This window comes from Macaca nemestrina, chromosome 16 (assembly GCF_043159975.1).
Source record: "Macaca nemestrina isolate mMacNem1 chromosome 16, mMacNem.hap1, whole genome shotgun sequence".
Classification (NCBI taxonomy): domain Eukaryota; kingdom Metazoa; phylum Chordata; class Mammalia; order Primates; family Cercopithecidae; genus Macaca; species Macaca nemestrina.
This window is the reverse complement of record NC_092140.1, coordinates 14,913,632-14,933,767: the sequence shown is the minus strand read 5'-3', so window position 1 is coordinate 14,933,767 and position 20,136 is coordinate 14,913,632. Positions and strand designations below refer to the sequence as shown.

Sequence of the window (20,136 nt, the reverse complement as noted above, 5' to 3'; positions counted from 1 at the left end):
CTTTGTTTTTAAAATAATCGCCATCATAATAGGTGTGAAGGGGTGTTGACCTTTTATTGTCTTTGACCATTAGCATTTCCATGTGGTTAGTTTCTTTGGCTCCAAGTATAAGCATGTATGAAGCAAAAAGAAAACCAGAGGATTCACAACTCATCACTCTCTGGGCCCAAGGCCTCTAGTGGGTCTGCCTTCTTCACTCCTCCTTCCAGGGTCTTCTGTTGATGCCTAGTGTGCAGGGATTTTAGCTGTACTTAGCGGAGACATAGGGAAAAGGGTGTCTACTTCATATTCCTAGATGGGGAGCCCCAAAGTCTTTTTTAATGCATGGGTTCCCTCTCCATCTCTTTTTTCTTGAAATTTGTTTATTGAAGAAACCAGCGTGTTTATCCTACAGAGCTTTCCACGGGATGGACTTTGCAGATTGCATTTCCTGCAGTGTCACTTAAGGTGTTCCTCTGTGCCTTGTGTGTCATGGGGAATTGGTAGGTAGAGTCAGAGGCTTGATCTGAGTCAGATGCAAGTTTTTGGCAAGACTGCGTCATAGGTGGTGGTGTGTACTTCTACCAGGAGACACAAGAACGCTTCTTCTTTCTTGGTAATGTCAGCTCCTTCAATGGTTACCAAGCAGTTTTTCTTTCATTTCTTCTGGCACCACTATGAACTCACAGACTTAATTACATACTTTCAGTCCGTTGCAGTTATTATTATTATTATTATTATTATTATTATTATTATTATTTTGAGATGGGGTCTGGCTCTGTCACTTAGGCTGGAATGCAGTGGCACGATTACTCTCACTGCATTGCAGTTATTCTTACTGATGCCCATTGCGCACCTTGCTAGTGGGAGCTTCTTTAAAATCCTTCTCACATGACCCCAAGTATCCTTGCTGGCACCCTTGATATGCAGTATGAAAAGATGTTGGCCAGGTGTGGTGGCTCACACCTGTAATCCCAGCACTTTGGGAGGTCGAGGTGGGTGGATCACTAGAGGTCAGGAGTTCCAGACCAGCCTGGCCAACCCAGTGAAACCTGTCTCTACTAAAAATATAAAAATAAGCTGGGCGTGGTGGTACACACCTGTAATCCCAGCTACTTGGGAGTCTGAGGCAGGAGAACTGCCTGAACCTGGGAGGCAGAGGTTGTAGTGAGCCAAGATCATGCTACTGCACTCCAGCCTGGGCGACAGAGCAAGACCCTGTCTAAAAAAAAAAAAAAAAAAAAAAAGGTTCAACTTGCCCTGGACATTTTCCTAAATCCAGAATCAGACCTTCTCCAGGGAGCCTGGTTCACAATTTGGGCACTAGTGGTGCTCGGTAGCTGCTGGGTTGGTCATTGTTTTTAGGTCTTTTCCAGTGAACCAAGTTAGGAAATAATTGTGTGTTTAAGACAAAATACATCATGAGTCCCAGTTGTTATTTCCATATCAAGTTCAGACTAAAGTGTTTTAATTTAACCCTGCTGGTCTTATAGACACATCTTTTCTTTTCCCATGTAAAAACCTGGTTCCCAATGATACCAGCATAAATACTCATTTACTCTCTCTGGCAATAAACATAAAACAGTCTCAGAATAAAAACCAATGCAACACTTTTTGATTACTGAAACTAGTTTTTATCAATCAACCATTTATTTATTGATTGCCACTCTTCTTGACCTGAGGGCATATCACACTAAGAAAGCACAGTAAAATTACTGTATTTTACAGTTTGAAATAATTCCTTTCTGTATGTTACCAACATTGTATTATATGGCTAGGTTCATTTATCACATTTTGCCTTCAATTTTCTAGAAATTTAAAAATTCATTTGATAATTATGTAAATATTTTCATGGTTCTAAAGCCAAATCTATAGAGCAAATGATATTAGACAAGTGTATCTCTTAGCCCTGTCCCCTGTACATCATTCCTTCTCCCTTGCTGTAGGTAACAACTGTAAAACGTGTTATTTGCCTATATACATTACTGTTATTGTGCACTGACACATTTGTTAAGAGGGTTGATCTCATGTTAAGCGTCCTTACCACAAAATAAGGGGGGAGCACGAGGAAACTTCTTGAAGTGATGGATATATTTACTATGCTTTTTTACCTCAATTGTGGTGATGGTATCACAGGTGTATGCGTGTCTGCTCTCATCAAATTGTATACATTATTATTTTTTGAGACAGAGTCTCACTCGTCACCTAGGCTGGAGTGCAGTGGTGTGATTTCAGCTCACTGCAAACTGCTTCCCGGGTTCAAGTGATTCTAGTTCCTCAGTCTCCCAAGTAGCTGGATTACAGGCACCTGCTACCATGAGTGGCTAATTTTTGAATTTTTCGTAAAGACAGAGTTTCACCATGTTGGCCATGCTGGTCTCGAACTTCTGACCTCAAGTGATCTGCCCACCTCGGCCTCCCAAAGTGCTGGGATTACAGGTGTGAGCCACTGCGCCCAGCCAACTTATATACATTAAATGAGCAGATTCTTACAGCTGCACAGTATTCCACTATCTGGATGTACCATGGTTTATACAAACGATCCCCTATGGATGGAGATCACATTTTCTTGGAATGGAGTCACTACTTTGAGTTATATGATTAAACCGTTCCGGATGGCTGCTTCTCATCTCTCAGGTTACCTTGCCATCTTGCAGTCTGCTCTCAGCAGCTGTCTTCTGTGCTAGGGGCTGGCTCTATTTGTTGCCACCTGGCTAATATCTCAGATAAGGTACTAACTAGAGTTTTAATTCCAGTGTCGCCTCAAAAGCAGTGTTGTGGGGTGGGGGGGAAGGAAGTTCCTGTTTAATGAGTACTGAGTGTGAGTTTGGGAAGACGAATATCTGGAGACGGAGGGTGGTGATGGTTGTACAACAATGAGAATCTACTTGATGCCAATGAAACTTACACTTAAAAATGGTTAAACTGATACATTTTATGTATACTTTACCTCAATTAAAAGAAAGAATAAGTAGGACCTATGGGAAAACCACCCCCATTTACCGAAGACTAGCAATACAAATTCCCAAGAAAATGCTCCGCCAGTGTTTGTACATAACGAAGGGAAGATTTAATTGATGTGAATGTTTCCCCGCAGGATGTTCCCAACTTACAGATGGCTCCCCTCTCCACTCCTGTCATCAGCAAGGGCTGGCTGCCTTCCAGACTTTCCTTTATCTGATATGGGCTCTTTCTAGACTTCTATTTATCTTACTACATGGTGACTTGAGTTTTATGGTTTCTAGATGAGGCGTTTATGACTAGACAGTCCAGCTCAGCACCAGGCTCTTCTCCCATACCTGCTGATGTTTGCCTTCAGGTTTATTAGCCTGGGCTGGGATGTCAGCAACATGGAACAAACGTATGCTGGGTGAGTCCCAGTGGCGTCATGAGTGCATAAGTGGGCTGTCGATTCGGGTGGGTCATGGTGACCCTTCGCCCCCTCTTCATCTCTTCCCAAGACCTCTTGCCTTACCATTGGTAGGTAGCAAATGTTTCAGATGTCACAAGACCCTTGGCTTCTGGGTGCTCAAGGGGTGCACAGCACCCCACGTTTTCTTTCCTTAACTGGTCACATAAAAAGACAGCCTTTACAGCCCTTCAAGGCAAAACTCCAGCTATTTTATTTTGTTCAGTATTTTATGTAGTTCCATCAATGGAACCATATGGGGCTGAGTGACAAGGGGCTGACCTACCTGCTGGGGCCACCAGGCACACCAGAAACAGGAACAGCACCTGCAACTGGAGCCATCATGTGACCCGGTTCAGGGATCTTGACCATGTGGGGCACAGAGGGTGTGCCTGGCTGCCTATGCATTATCCCAGTGTTCTCATCTTGGAAGCCAGTAAGGGAGGGGATAAAGATGGACGTCTTGCTACAGCCGAAGGAGAAAAAGGAAGAGGTAGCAAGGTATCCACGTGAACTTGGGAGTAACTGGTATGATTTAGATCCTGACCACGGTCCAGTAAAGCATTCATCCAGGTCCTCTGAAGACGTGACCCCTGCTTGGGAAATTCGTATCATGGAAACTTCCACAAAAGCAGAGAAGCGGGTATCATGCTTCCCCATGCACCCAACTTCAGCCTCAACAATGACTAGCATTCTGGCAGTCCTGTGGTCTCTACTCACTCTTTTTTTCCCCGCTCAAGTATATTAAAGAAAATTTCAGACCCCGTGTGATTTCACCCTCGAGGATTTTGGTATCCTGTTCCCTTAGGACTGCTGAACAATAAACACCCAGCAGTCACTCCCAAATAGTCAGCAATGTCTTTTTAATACAGATGTGGTACAGAATGTTTAATTACAGCAGGGCAGTGATTCCAGTTAAATAAAATTAAAAACCTTTATTTTCCCAAATATAAAATTACTAAATTAATGTCTTAACAGAAAATATAACATGGTGACAGCTTTAAATTACACCACCATTCACCACAGGATTTATGATTTACCAATTACATACTCCACCGTTTTGGCAAAAGGATGAAATTCTTAAAACCGTTTATAAACCTAATATAGTAAAGACTGTATACATCTCCATATTGCACATTTTTATGTACAAGAATAAAACATTAAAGTGTATTGCATATACTGGAACAGCACAGATTTATCACAATTAAACTTAATGCAGAAGCTCATGTATTAAAAATGTAGAAATGTAATACATATATGTACAGAGTGGCAGGACTGTATTAACAATGATATGTACATAACAATATACTGTACTACTTTGTACTTTTCAGCATAGTTGTGTTTATTAATATAGGCCTTTGGTTCTAAACTGCTTGACTAGTTTTAAGCTCACATAATTCCTTAAGCTTTCATATTTTTTTAAATGCAAGGAAATGAGTATAAAAGCACTAAATCTCCTGGTTCACTGATACAAAAATTACAATGGTCAGTTCCCTTAGGTCATCAAAAACTAGTCACAAAAATAGTTCTTGTATTCAACCTGAATGTGCCACAGGAAAAAAAAAAAAAAAAATTTCAAGATTTTCCAGCTTAGCCTTGAGGCAAAAGGTCCCCCAGGCATCAATGTCAGTGCGGCCCTCCCTGCCATGTAGATCCCAGAACCTTTTTTTCTGTAGGCCATTTATTCTAACACTATTCTGCAAGGAAGAATAAAATCTAAGTCCAGCTCAGGAGTGTCTACCAAACCTTTGTTAAGACACAATGAAAACTTTGAATATTGCCAGTGAGATTTAAAAAAATATGTGCACCTTCTTACAACTCCTATAGAAAATCTGTTAAGAAATAACATAGTTCTTTATTTCCTTTCTCTCCCCTTCCCCTTGGTTCTCCCTGTGCTCGGTCTCCCCAGTGATTGGCTTTGGAAAGCATCCTGAGTTTGCAAATGACAAAGCAAGTCCCCACAATCGGGCCATGAGGTGTAATCACACGACCGAAGACGAGCTGGTCATCCCGTGAACCATTGTGCTTGTTGGTGTCCCACTGATGGCATTGAAGATGTGAAGGGAATTCGGTAAGACGCTCGTCTTCTCCTCCAGGGGGCAGATCTCCAGGACAGAAACACAGTGTTACTGAGTGCAACACAATGTTGCCATGTGTGACACAGTGTTACCATATGCAATGCAATGTTGCCATGTGTGACACAATGTTACCAAATATAACACAATGTTTCAGAGTTTAAGGCAATGTTGCCATGTGCAACACAATGTTACTGAGTGTAAGGATGCAGCAGATATTTCTCAAAGTGTTGCACCCCACATCACACACACAAGTCTACACTCACTCCATCACGTGAGTGATGAGTGCCCGAAAAGCCTGGCTGGTGGTTTACAGAGGGAGACTTGCAGCTTATCTAGTGAATGCCTGTTCTCGGGTGAGATTATTAGGAGAAAGTCAAGAACAGCGCATTATGTTTCCTTTACAAAGCTAGCAAATGGAGAGCCTTCTAGGCTCACCAGATCATAAGGCAACGTGAGGTCTACCTACATGTGCTTGACTGGGACACAACCTAGCCTTGACCTTGAAAAAGCCTTTAAAAATAAATCTGGAGCATTTATGTTTCTCTCCTGCCTCCTTTTCTCAGGGTCTTACAGATTTTGTCTTGGGAGAGGGTGGCTACTCCTCTGACCCTGAACAAGTATTTTTCCATGCCCAGTGGTGCCTAGAAGGATCTGAGTGTAGGTCTTGACCTCCAGCAGAGGCTCCCCTGGAAACACCAAAGCAGGTCTACCCCCACTACAGCCCTTCAGGGGTTCAAAGGGGCTCAGTCTTCACAGCTGTTGGCATAATGGAAAGTTCAAGGTGCAGTTGACAGCAAGTGCATTAAATATCCCCGTACTCTGGGAGTTTGACAGTTTCAGCCCATGATCTCTTACGACTTCCATCTTCTCTAGTGCCCAATGTCAGCACCCACTGACCAAACTCTCCATTCTATAGGAATCTGGAGGCTCCACAGAAAAGATCTCAAGTTTTCTCCAAAAATTGGTTCCCATGAGTCCCTCCTGTTCTGCTTAATTATTCAGACATTCCTTCCTCTAATTGTTTCCATTTTTTCTTTTTCTTTTCTTTTTTTTTTTTTTTGAGATGGAGTCTCGTTCTGTTGCCCAGGCTGGAGGGCAGCGGCATAATCTTGGCTCACTGCAGCCTCCACCTCCTGGGTTCCAGCAATTCTCCTGCCTCAGCCTCCTGAGTAGCTGAGACTAGGGTGTGCACCACTACGCCCAGCTAATTTTTATATTTTTTAGTAAAGATGGTGTTTCACCATGTTGGCCAGGCTGGTCTCGAACTCCTGACCTCAGATGATCCACCTGCCTTGGCCTCCCAAAGTGCTGGGATTACAGGAGTGAGCCACCACGTCCGGCCTCTACTTTTTAACATGTCCAGAAGACAGTGCTTTCCTCTGCCCATGTACTGTCATTATGCCAATGTCTGCAGCTGCTCAAACTCAAAAAAGTAACAGCTTTTTCTGAGTCAGATTATCAGAAAAATAAAATTTAAAAATGACATTACCATCCCAGCTGAACATGTTAGCATGGAGGAGAAAAAAAGCAAGTGAGTTAAAGCTCACACACTGACGTTCGTTTCCTGCAATGAAAATGTCCTAACTAAACTGTCAGGGGATAGGATAACTCCACAAATGGCCCTGGCTTCCACTGTGCCAGACTGAAGGACGGTAATGGAGGGGCCAGACAGAGCAGTTCTGTGTTATCAAGGTGCTAATGTCAATTATAGAGAAAGGACAGTGACTGAGACAGACCCCTCACAAAAAAAAAAAAAAAGAAAGAAAAAAGAAAAAAAACAAACAAAAAAACAATGTGGATGCTGCTCTAGGCATTCCCTGGGTACGGGTCACCATCTCCTCTGTGACAGCTGAGCTCACACACAGAATCCTACTGAAGAAACCCACAGGAAGGAGATAACAGCAAAATAATCAAGGAAGATGCCCGTAGTGACAAGGAACTTAAAGGAAGAATTCACAATGCTAAGGCCCACTGTACATCGTCAAAAATGGAATCGGTCTGTATTTTTAAATGGCAAAAACATTGAATGCAACAGATAATTCCTTAAACTAGGTTGGCAAGTCCTGCTTTTTCCAAAGGATTAAAGGAATAAAGTTGTCAGAACAGTATGGATATTTTCGTGTGAGTTTTTCCTTTTCTTTTTGGCTAGATGGGGTGGGGAGAGAGAAAGCTTAGGAAACACGGCCACCTCTTAGAGCCACGAGGAGGCGGGCCTGCTCTCCCCTGCTTGTCGTGGATAACAGCGTATGGGCAATCTGTTCGCTGTTCCCAAATGACCTGGTGCTAGAACATGGCAGGAGTGTGGTATGCCACATTCTCCTTCAGATGCCACGGTTCTGGAAGGATATCAGGTGGCCTAGGTCATGATAGGGTGTACCTCACACCCCTAACCAAGAACTCCAAGTTGTCGGAGCCAGCACGGCCCTTACCTGCTCATGCATGATTTCAGAAAGCTCCTTCGCCATTTCCCTGTAGTTGGCTTTCATTTCTTCCTGATACTCGAGCTGGTCTTCTTTAATCAGACGTTCGTTTACCGCTAAGGCTTGCCCGCAAGCTTCCACAAATTGCCTGGAATGGTACAGGCGGGAGAAACAAAGGCACGCAGAGGATAAGGCATGAGTCCGACCAGCAGCATCTCTCTCCCGAAGGAGCGCAGAAATGCTCAATACTTGAAGAGAAAAAGATGCTTTCAGTGTGCTTTACCTGAAAACTTCCTTAAGCAGCTTCACTTTATTGTCGGGATATCGCTTTGTGTTTGTGTCATCTAAGAAAGCTCGCGCATAGGCCAGGGGACCAGCATTGACCTAGACAAAGAGCAAAGGTTTTCAGTTGCATTCGGTGGAAGATTACCGCGATAATCTGCTCAGTTTCAGTGTGCAGGCACTGAAAAGCCTGTCGGTGTGAGCTACTCGCAATCCCTGCCTTCCAGGAACTTAAGCCCAAAAAGAAACCATGAAGCTCTCTGTTGCACACCGCTTGATTCCATGATCTCAGCCATCTTCGGGGCACTTGTGGTGATGGTTTATTTTATGTAAGAAGAAACCAATGCTTGGAAAACTTAGGGGCCTGTTCAAGTTTGAACAGCCAATAAGCAAAACATCAGAGATCACAGCCCAGGTCTTCCAAATCCAGGTCAAGGATTCTTACTTCCAAGGTGTTTAGTCATGGGGATTTGTGCCGCACTACACGGAACTAACAGGCCAATCTGGTGAATTCAGTGAAAAACTGAAAAATACAGTAACTGTTCATTTCGTTGGATTGTATAGACAGCCACGGGCAAACTGATGTGCTATGCTTGGATGAAGTGAGCATTTGCGGTGTGCTGGAGAGCCAGAGGTTAGGAGCAGACAGCAGGCGTGAGTGAAGCAGAACCCTGCATCATCCTTCCAAGCAGCTAAGAGTCGTCTGCGGATTTTGGATAAGTAAGGAAAGGTAAGAATGTGGTGAGAAAGAAGGCTGGACACACTGAGATGGGAAGAAGAATGTTCCAGGCGTCTGAGACAGCCTGGGAAAGAATGTGACTATGTGGTCACTGCATGATATTTCCCGGAAGGTCTGGTGAGCTTAGCAAGGAATTAGGGGAGCTGTCCGTGTGTGGTTCTGACCCATGGTAGGCAGGACTTGTCTAGCAATGGCAGGAAAACTGAGCCACAGGAACTCACACCAGACGTGGGGAGACAGGAGGGTTCCAGCCACAGTGGTCAGAGGGGGGCCTCGGAGCCAGGAGCAATGGGTGAACAGCCCAAGATGCGTGAGGGTGGAACTCAGCACCAGGCTGGTGTGTGGGGGGAACCGTATTAATCACCTGAAGATGACCCAAATGACTGATCATCTAAAATGATACAAGACGGTCCATATTTGAAGAAGATAGAAAGAGGAAGGCTGATGAGACTCCATAAGGTCTGATAACAAGATCCTGGAGTGAAATACCAAGAAGCTCCACAGACGGCTCTGCCCAGTAAAGCTGCAGCGCCAGTGAGCTGCTTGATGAAACAATTACAGAGATACGCAAATAAAACGATAAAGTTAATTTCCTCTGGCTGCAACTTTGTTGTTACTTTGGTAGGTATGAGTATAAACTTAATCTTCTCATTTCAACACGGAATTTCTTGCTTTTTAAGATGATTGGGAATTTAAAACGCTAAGGTTACCATCAAATTAGCAGGGCATATTTTGCCTTTTAGAAAGCTCAATGGTCCAGCCCTACCCTGGACTGGTGCCACAGCCGTCTAGTGGCCTTTCCATAGGGACTGGATGTTCCCAGATCATGTCGATTGAGTGGTTTTGTTTTTAGCGACAGAAAATTGTGGCCTCTGGACCTGTTACGTAATCACTCACATTGCCGGAATACTTATGTTCGCTTGCTAACTTATTTGGCGCATATGTCTTTGAGAGTATCAGGAAAGAGATTAAAAACATCTGTAAATGCTTTTGTGGTGAATGACACAAAGATGTCTATTGAATTGTATAGGCAACAACTCATGGTTTTTTAGTGTGGATCTGATGGGAAGTTGACAAAATACAATTTCAGAAAATGAACCAAAAAAACCCAAAACCTATGTATTATAATCTACATGTAACTTTCATAAACATACCCTTCTTGAAAGATAAAATAATAGGATATACAAATAAATATATACACACACACACATATATATACATATGAACAAACATGTGCTTCAACTATCTACACTTAAAAATACCAAGAAAGTAAAGAGTCATACTTGTTACTGGAGGGAAGTGATTTAACATTTACCAATTAACTAGGAAACCATGTAAGAAAGATAACTTTTTAAAAACCTCTTATTAAAGTATAATATACGAACGGAAAAGTGCATATATCACAAATACATAGCTTGATGAATTTTCACAAACTGAACATATATGTTAGTATCTAGATCGAAGATGATCTTTTCAATAAATTGTGTACATCACTTGGAAGGTCATATGGAAAAAATATATCCTGACCCTCACACTATAACATATACAAAAATCAGTTCCGGATGGACTGCAGACCTAATGCAGATGCTGAGCGAAGGAGGAAAACCTGGGAGAATATCTGTGAAATCTTGGAGTAGACACAGATTTCTTAAAGAGAACATAAAAATGCTACCAATAAAGAAAAAATTGATTGACTGGGCTATATTAAAATAGTGAATTCATTAATCAAAAGATACCATTAAGAGTAAAACTTAAGGTACTTTTTTGGATACAATTTTCACAGAAAACAGAAAACAACAGTTTTATAGGAAAAACTACTGCTCTCCACACTTCTTTGTATTTGGAAGAGTCTTGATGCTTCTAATCAGGCACCCAGAATTCCCCAAATACTGACAAATCAGGGTAGTGTATGGAGATCTGGCGCTTGTCCCCACAGTCAGTCAGTCCTCATGGGGCGGGGGGTGGGGATCATGAGGTTTCCTCCCCTTCTGATATCAGGAGAAATGTCATAGACGTTGGGGGAAGGGAGCAGGGATCACTTGGTAAACCGAGGCTCTCAAGTAGACCTTGTTGGTGGAAATGACTCGCAAGTCACCCAGGGGCAAGGGCTTCCCCTGCCGCCCTCCGGCCTGCTGTGCCTGGCTCACCTGAACACTCACGCTGCCCTGGAGCTTGAGCTGCAGTTTGATCATGTCCACCTCGGCCGAGGAGCACAGCTGCCGGAGCTCTGCCACCTTCTTACTCATCTCGTCAATCGCCACCTCGATGGGGTTCAGGTCAGTGTGGTGCTGGTACATGACAGGGATGCGCTTCTTCACGTAAGGAAAGCAGTGTATGGCTGCAGAGGATGAGCCCCAGAATTACTCCATGGCTTGCATGAGCTTTAGTGTTACTGAGGTGATTATTATCAGAAATGATTATTACAGATGTCATTATTCCTCACATTTTAAAACAAGGAACTCGAAGCTTGCCAAAGACACATACTAGTAATTGGTGGAGCTAGAATATTGTCTTCCTTTACAATCGTGTATCTCACAAAGTCAAGAGAGTTGGGTCCTTGTTATCCTTTTAATGTGACAAGCGCGTCTTTAAATAAATCAGGTTATCATTCCCCACTCAATTTTCTCACTCCAAATGCCCTACCTTCCTTGGAAGCTCTGAGGTCTGAATGAGTTAGTGGATATAAGACGACTTTCACAACATAAAAAAGACTAAACAATCTTGAGATACTACATAACAGATTAAGTCCAGGAAATAGTTCCATAAAAATATCTTTGAGAAAATTCATTTTTGTCCATAGAATAACTTTGAATCACATGCTAAATTTGCACAAATCTGAGAAATGAGTAGAATATAAGAAATAATAATATATTCCTAGGGTGGGCACGGTGCTCACGCCTGTAATCCTAGCACTTTGGGAGGCCGAGGCTGGTAGATCACATGAGCCCAGGAGTTCGAGACCAGCCTGGGCAGCATGGCAAAAACCTAATTTTTGTAATTTTTACAAAATTACAAAAATTAGCTGGGTATGGTGGTGTATGCCTGTAGTCCCAGCTACTGGGGAAACTGACGTGGCTGGCTTGAGCCTGGGAGGTCAAGGCTGCAGTGAGCTGTGATTGCGCCACTGTACTCCAGCCTGGGCTACAGAGTGAGACCCTGTCTCAAAAAAGAAAACAAAAACCACTCCCCCAAAACCCAAACCAAAAAAACACAAAGAATAGACTCCTAAGCAAAGGATTTCATGAACCAGAAATTCACAAACTTTTGGAGCTGTCGTGCAAATAAAGGTATTTTGAAACTTACAGCAATGAATAAGAAAGAAAAATAAAAGTATTTACTTTTTCTTATATGTTTTTAAACCAAAATAACTGATTAACATTGTTTTCCTTTATCATAATGAGATACCTAAACATCAACACAAAGGAGTTAATTTAAAAATGAACAGAAAAGCAGCAGGTTCTGATTTGCTGTTTCACATTTCTTACTGCTCTGTATAATATAGAAATATCTAATATTCTCACTTGACATATATTTACTAATAGATAGTAGATATGTACTTAAAAGCTTATTTTCTTTTTGAACAAGCAAATATCAGACGGGAGTGGTCCTGGTCTCTAGTTAGCAAGTGGCTAGGGAAGAGTTTAATTGGGAAGGACTCATCACAGGACGGGAAACAGGGCCAGCCCCTGGGAAACACAGGGCTCCGATGGGCCGTCCAACATCCAGACAAAGGTGCAAAACATGTCCGCCCTGAGGCAGCCTCATTTGTCACATACTTACAGGCCTGCTGCCTTTTCACAATGTTTTATCAGTGAAAGGTGAAGGACTCCTGACTTGGTTTCACAGATTTTAAGTGGTAGCGCCGGGGATCCATAAAGCTCCCTGGTAGGATGGCGAGGACTCAGCCTCCCAGGGAGGGAGCGCTGGCAGAGGCCTGCTTGTACTTGGACAGAGGGCTGTGCTTCAGGGGAGGAGTGGGGCTGCCTTCCTGTTTCTGAGGAAGGAGGTCAACTCTAGGTTCCCAGTCTCCTTTTGCTTTCTCTGGAATACAGATCACGTTCCACCAGAGGTATATTTAGTCATCTGGGTACTGTTTATCGTCTGTCTCCTCTGGCTAGAATGCCAGCTGCACAGGCCCACAGATGTGTTTCATTAGCGTGCCAATGGGCACAGTGTCAGTGTGCAATACATTTTGTTGAATGAATGAATGCATTACTGCCCAAATGACTGCATGAGAGTCCAACCTGGCTCTGGAAGGTGGACAATTAGGTGACCGACTGAGCCAGCCCTTTAGAAAGGAGGACAGGGCAGGCCCAGTGATGAGTATGGTGACTGCTGGTTTGTGTGTCTTGAATAGAAGGTGGAGGGCCGGAGGCTAACCCAGGTTTGGAAGACTCTGGAATAGTGACTGGGAAGAAACTCCTTGGCAGAAGTTCCATGAAAGAAGGCAGGGAGGCATCTCCCCGCCCCCCTTCTTTGGGACAGGCTCGGAAATTTCCACTGAAGGAGGCTGGAGGGTGATCATGAGGTTTTTCAAATGATCGCACAGTTACAGTCAGCTGACTGCGAACTACCCAGGAAGGTGAGCCTTTTCCTGGTGCAGAGGGCAGGGAAGGCCTGGGCTCCCTTTGACCTTTGGAAGGCCAAAGGTTAGGTACGAAGCAATGCAATGGAAGAGGAACCTGAGGGGTTGATAACTTGAGGGAAAACCCTCAGGTCCAGCCTTCAGAATGCCCTGGTGTGTGTATCTAGCTCAACAGCAGATGAAATCTAGCAAAAAATGAAGAACTTTCTTTCCTCTGCTGCTTACTGTTTACAAAGTTATGACAATATAATGAGTGTTCTAACTCGCATTTTGCAGAGGAGGAAACTAAGGCACAGAGAGGAAGCGTGACCTGCCCAAGGTCACACAGTGAGGCTGTGACCCAGGCCTACAGGACACCCAGGACAGCGTCGCCGCTGTGTAGGCTGTCTCAACCCACAGCTGTGGACGGCAGTCCCTAAGCCAACAACACAGGTGTCTGCCCCCCCTCTCTCTGCAGCGCACTCTCTGTCCCCTTGTTCCTGCAGATACAGAGCGTTGCTCATGTGCTTTATCTAATCTAAAGTAGTCCCTAACAAAACGATGGAGAAATGTGCCCTGGGAAAACAGCCTATCGTCATGAACGTTTATGAATCAGTACACTGCCTTAACAATAACCAACCCAAAACTCCTGACCCTGACTCAGCAGTGAACTAGGTTTATTACAGGCAGCAGTTCTCTAATCTGAGCGTGCACCAGGATCACCGGGAGGGCTTGCTGAACACAAAGAGCTGGCCCCGCCCCCAGAGTTTCTGATCCAGCAGTTTCGGAGGTGGGGACCTGGAACTTCCATCTCTAACAAGTTCCCTGGGGGTGCTGATGCTGCTGGTCCTGGACCAACCTTCGGTAACCACTGACTTAGCGGGTCAGAAGGGAAGTCATCACAGCTGAGCCATAAACACTGTAAGCTGGTGATTCCCATAAAGTGATTCCGTCTCGAAGAGCAGTTATCTTGCTTAATGAGAATTTGCTACTAATGTGTGCCTTAAAAAAATAATTATTTGGGGTGGGGTGATGTTTGTGAGGATAATATCATTTGTGCTTTACATATGCTATCTTCTTAAAAGCAGGAGTAGGGACACTTTAAGAACACAGTTTTGTTTGTTTTGTTTTAACTTTTATCTCATTTCCCTCATAGGGAGTGTGAAAAGCTCCCTGCAATACGTTGTCCTGGGCTAATTCATAAAAACCTGTATATTTTTTTTGATAACAGCTTTACTGAGATTTAAACCCCACGCCATCCAATCTGTCTTTTTAAAGCATACACTTTGCGGGTGAGAGCTGATAAGCCCCTGGGTGCGGCATCTCCACAGCTCCTTCCGCTCATCATGATAGTGCATATTATTGCCCAGACGGAAACTCAACAACCCCAACTTCCGGGAAGCAGGCCCTTTCCTGGTCTGACTTAACTAGGGCCACTCTTTGGAAGACGTGTGGTGAAAACTGGCACACCTGGCATTCTGAACGGCCCTCCCACTGATATTGCTTGGTCAAGGAAGCATTTTATGTTAGGTTACCCCAGTGATGTCGCTGACCCTAACGAGGCATGGATGGGTCAAGCTCTCCCCCAGAAGGTAAACATCACCCGAGGATGACTGGACACTTGCCAGGGGCTGGGAAATGATGCAAAACACATTTCCCAGAGTGGGTTGTCACTGGCTCAACAGTGCCAAAGGGATCAGTGAGAACTGCCTAAGCTGAAATTGTGGACAGCCACTGAATGCAGTGAGCTTCCTGGCGGAGGAGGCATTCAAGTGGCAGCTGGCCAGCCCCCAGGGGCAATGATGTGGGCGATCCGAGCTCACATCCCGTTTACTCACAGCCTGAGACTGCTGAGCAGGTCCATGCTAGAACCTGAGACAGGTGTGTGAGATGGGTCCCTCCAGGACTGGGTGTGGCTGCTGGACCTGGAGTCCATAAGTCACCTTAGACTGTGTGCAAAAGCATCTGGGCACATAAGGCCTGCAATTTTCATCAGACTCTCAGAAGGGTAAGTGACCTTTGATTGGATATGAACTTCTGGTCTTGTGGAAGAAGGAAGTGTCAACAGAAAAACATCCCAAGTATTCAAAAGGAAGCACTAGATAAATGGGAAACTGAAATGGGTGTGGTGGTGGCTAACTGAGCTCGAAAGGCCCTTCCAGTCCTGAAGCTTCTGAATCCCTCTGGACAGCTCTTCAGCGAGGCGTCCAGGCTGGTGTCCATGAGGCTTCTGGGGCCCATACCTGTCAGGATGGTGCGCCGTTTGCACTGCTCTTCCACCCCGCCCTGCCTCTTCCCGGTCTGCGTAAACGGCATCTCAAACATGAAGCGGCGGATGTTGTGGGATCTCTCAAACTCTGTTTTCCTTTCTTGCAACTCTTTTTCGTCAAAGAAGGGGATGACGTGAGTCACCTGGATGTAGGCATACTTGGAATCCAGATCCTTAGGGTTGACCTTGAATTGAAACAGCACAATGGAAGATTGGTACTCCGTGAAGGAACTGCTCAGTCCTTACCTACGTGGTATTTTCCAACATTTTATTAGTAAATATAATGGAGAAAAGAGTACAACAAACATCCACATATCCACCACTTGGATCAACAACTGCTAGCAGTTTGCTCTATTTGTCTCAAATATACATACACATACACCTGTGTACGCGCGCACACACACACATACAGACTTTTCTTTCCAGTGGAACCATTTCAAAGCAAGCAGAGCACATCAGGATACTACAGTCAGCTTCTCCTAAAACTGAGGACGTTCGCTTCTACAACCACAATACGTTATCATGCCCACCCAAATTAACACTGATTCCCTAATACCATCCAATACCCAGTCTACATTACCATTTTCTCAAATGTCTCCAGAATGTTAGTTATAGATACCTGTTTGGATCAGAATCTAATCAACAATCACACTTTACATTTAGTTGTTATGTCCCTAGTCATGTTTAATTTAGAAGAATTCCCTATCATTCATTTTTCCCATAACATTGAATTAATTAATTATTTATTTTTATTTTTATTTTTTTTTTGAGACAGAGTTTCGCTCGTGTTGCCCAGGCTGGAGTGCAATGGCATGATCTCAGCTCACTGCAATGTCTGCCTCCTGTGTTCAAGTGATTCTCCTGCTTCAGCCTCCTGAGTAGGTGGGACTACAGGTGTGTGCCACCACGCCTGGCTAATTTTGTATTTTTAGTAGAGACAGGGTTTCTCCATGTTGGTCAGGCTGGTCTCGAACTCCCGACCTCAGGTGATCCGCCCGCCTTGGCCTCCCAAACTGCTGGTTTTCTTATTGAATGACCTCCAGTCTGGATTTCCCTGATTGTTTCTTAAACTGCATTTTTAGTATATTTGGCTTAGAGAGACAAATGTTTATTTTAGGAATAATGTTTGGAAGCTAGGCCTCCAAATTATCATTACTCTATAGACAGCTGAGATTAGATGCAAATAGCTACATATTAATTAATTTAATACAGGTACCGATTAATCTAGACTATTCTAATGATAAATTTAGTTTCTGTTCAACACATAAATGCTTTTAAAACCACATTGCTAGAATTGGTGGTACTCTCATTTCTGTGACATGATAGAGAATTAAACATAGGCATTTCCTATGCAGAAACAAAAGCTAATTCACTAGGAAGACAAATGAATTTTGCACATTTTAATGTGTTTAACCTTCTAGAGCAATAAAAAGGGACACAAAAGAAATGACTGCAGAGAACATGGAGCCATACTGGTGTAAGCAGGCAAACAAAAGAGAGCTGTTCTCAAAACAGAGATGACTGTGAAGAAGAATGAAAAACAGATGGAAAAGTGCCTGAAACTTTAGAAGAAAATACATAAAGTCATAGAAAGTTATTATTTGGGCCAGACTCGGTGGCTCACGCCTGTAATCCTAGCACTTTGGGAGGCTGACGCAGGCAGGTCACTTGAGGTCAGGAGTTGGAGAACAGCCTGGCCAACATGGTGAAACCCTGTCTCTCCAAAAATAAAAAAATTAGCCAGGTGTGGTGGTGCACTCCTGTAACCCCAGCTACTCGGGAGGCTGAGGCACAAGAATCTCTCGAACCTGGGTGGCAGAGATTGCAGTGAGCCAAGATCGCGCCACTGCACTCCAGCCTGGGTGACAGAGTGAGACTCCATCTCAAAAAAAAAAAAATAAAAAAAAGTTATTATTTGTATTTTAGAAAAAGCCATTTGGCCATTCATTCTAATTGTATCCAAACCTATTAAAACTTAACTTTCTTTTTTTTTTTTGAGACGGAGTCTCGCACTTTTGTCCAGGCTGGAGTGCAGTGGCGCGATCTCAGCTCACTGCAAGCTCCACCTCCCAGGTTCACGCCATTGTCCTGCCTCAGCCTCCTGAGTAGCTGGGACTACAGGTGCCCGCCACCATGCCCGGCTAATCTTTTTGTATTTTTAGTAGAGACAGGGTTTCACCGTGTTAGCCAGGATGGTCTTGATCTCCTGATCTCGTGATCCACCCGCCTCGGCCTCCCAAAGTGCTGGAATTACAGGCGTGAGCCACCACGCCCAGCCCAAAACTTAACTTTCTTTAGCAGAAATAATTTAAAGCAGAAAGAATTTAAAGGCAGTGGGAGTGAAGCTGTCTTGCCCATGTTTCAGTGGTATTTCCCTACATTTCGCTTTCTGGGCTGGACATGTGAATCAGGACAGGAAGGGAGGACTGGTGATTGGTAGAACAGATGATCCAGTAACTCAGCTGCTGCCTCATATTTAAAGGGGAAGGAGAATGACTGAGAACCTGGAGAAAACGCTGTCCCGTTAAAGCAACCACTTGATCCAGACAAAGGTTTCAGTTTCAGAGAAAGAGGCAAATCTATGAAGCAAGGGGGTCATAATAAGGTTGAGTTAGGGTTTCTGGTTAAAAATTGACCCATATGTGTTCATCCTTTTTCCTTTGTGCAACTCTTTAAAAGGACAGTTAGGAATTAACCTGCATGGATCCAGGGACGGGGACAGAAGACAGCAGCAGAGGAGACGTGTCAATGAATTTTTGGAGGACAGGCACATTGAGGCGTTCTACCCAACTCAGCAAAGCAGAGAAACCTAATCCATGTTCCAATGAGGTGGGTAACAGAAGTGAGTCAGTGCAGCCCCCAGAAGCCAGCGGAGGCTTACCCTTGAAGCAATTCGAGAGACTGAGTGAGATGGAAGGCACAAAATGGGGACAGTGGCCCGAAGTCTCCATCTGGAGTCGGAATTCCAGGTTCCCTTCCCTAGCTCCACCGCACAAGAGAGAAGAGGTCGTTCTCTGAAAAAACTGGGCTGGACAAACACTGAGTGGGTCCACTAGGCTCAGTGCAATGTAGGCAAGGTACCGAGTGGGCAAGGGCGGGTACTTCTGCATCTGGAATCCAGCAGTCAGATGTGTACTCCTCCCCTGGCGGTCCCCTCCCCAGATCCCTACCCAGCTGGGCAGGAGAACTGAGGATTCTTCTCGGGAGAAAATGATGGGTCCCAAAGAAACAGATTCCAGTACTGAGGACTCCAAAGGAGGGTTCAGGAAAGAAGTAAGACAGGAGGTCGGTAGGACTGGTTTTGCAAGGTATAGGTCTCAAAGACCCCACTGATAAAATGAGATGTGGTAAAGAAGCCGGCCAAAACCCATCCAAATCAAGATGGCAATGAAAGCGACCTCTGGTTGTCCTCACTGCTCATTATACACTAATTATAATGCATTACCATACTACAAGACACTCCCACTGGCGCCATGACAGTTTACAAACACCAAGCCAACACCTGGATGTTCCTCTATATGCTCTGAAAGGGGGAGAACCCTCAGTTCTGGGAATTCCCTGCCTCTTTCCTAGAAAACTCATGAATAATCCACCCCATGTTTAGCATCTAATCAAGAAATAATCATAAGTTTACTCGGTCAAGCAGCCCATGCCACTGTTCTGCCTGTGGAGTAGTCATTCTTTTATTCCTTTACTTTCTTAATAAACTTCTTTTACTTTACTCTGTCAGCTTGCTCTTGAATTCCTTCTGTGCAAAGCCAAGAACCCCCAGGAACTTCCAGGCTGAACCCCAATTTTGGAGTTCACCCTGTAACTAAAGGAACTAAGGATCTCTCTAAAATGGTGTCTTTAGGAAGAGGCAGGGCTCATCACTGGTGAGAGCGGAGGAGGAGATGCATTTCTAACACAAAGAACGGGGGCACTATCTTTGCTTGAGGGAGACCAGACCTCCTGGAGATGTCCTGAGGAGGGTGGGACACACAAAGGTACAGGACAAAGGTGCAGGTTCCAAAAGGGTCTTCGTGAGAACAGAATGCCAAAGGACAACCTCTCTAAGCAGAAAGTGATTACTGTTCCCACAGTCATGCTGCTGGTGAGTTCATTCCTTGGCCTGTCCATGTATCCATTTGCCCATCCACCCATCTGTTCACCTGTTCTTACATCCAGCCATCAGTGACAGAGTGGCAAGTCATGTGCTATATGCAGGGAGAGGTGCAGTGAGTAACAGAGCCGTGGGCCTCATTCTGTCAGAGTTTCTAAATAGCTGGACTAAAAATGGCGTATTCCATCAGATGTTAATTATTTTGTAAAATTAGATGTTTTAAAAATTAGGCGATAAAGATTTTTTAATGTCAAGCATGTAATGGAAAGCACTAAAGGTATTAGGAAGAAAATA

General features: G+C 44.2%; 1 protein-coding gene across 29 annotated transcripts in view; it reads right to left on the bottom strand.

Moving 5' to 3' along the window:
• Positions 1 to 4,234: 4,234 nt before the first annotated feature.
• LOC105477721 (dedicator of cytokinesis 9) overlaps positions 4,235 to 20,136 on the bottom strand; it is a 298,629-nt gene continuing 282,727 nt past the window's right edge. For all 29 annotated transcript variants that reach the window (XM_071081085.1, XM_071081090.1, XM_011734482.3 and 26 more), the window contains 5 exons: positions 15,715 to 15,925; positions 11,055 to 11,245; positions 8,170 to 8,270; positions 7,896 to 8,034; positions 4,235 to 5,493 (listed from right to left, as the gene is read on the bottom strand). In XM_071081085.1, the coding sequence (XP_070937186.1) occupies positions 5,371 to 5,493; positions 7,896 to 8,034; positions 8,170 to 8,270; positions 11,055 to 11,245; positions 15,715 to 15,925 (765 nt within the window). In that variant the 3' untranslated portion in view covers positions 4,235 to 5,370. The remainder of the gene's footprint in view (positions 5,494 to 7,895; positions 8,035 to 8,169; positions 8,271 to 11,054; positions 11,246 to 15,714; positions 15,926 to 20,136) is intronic.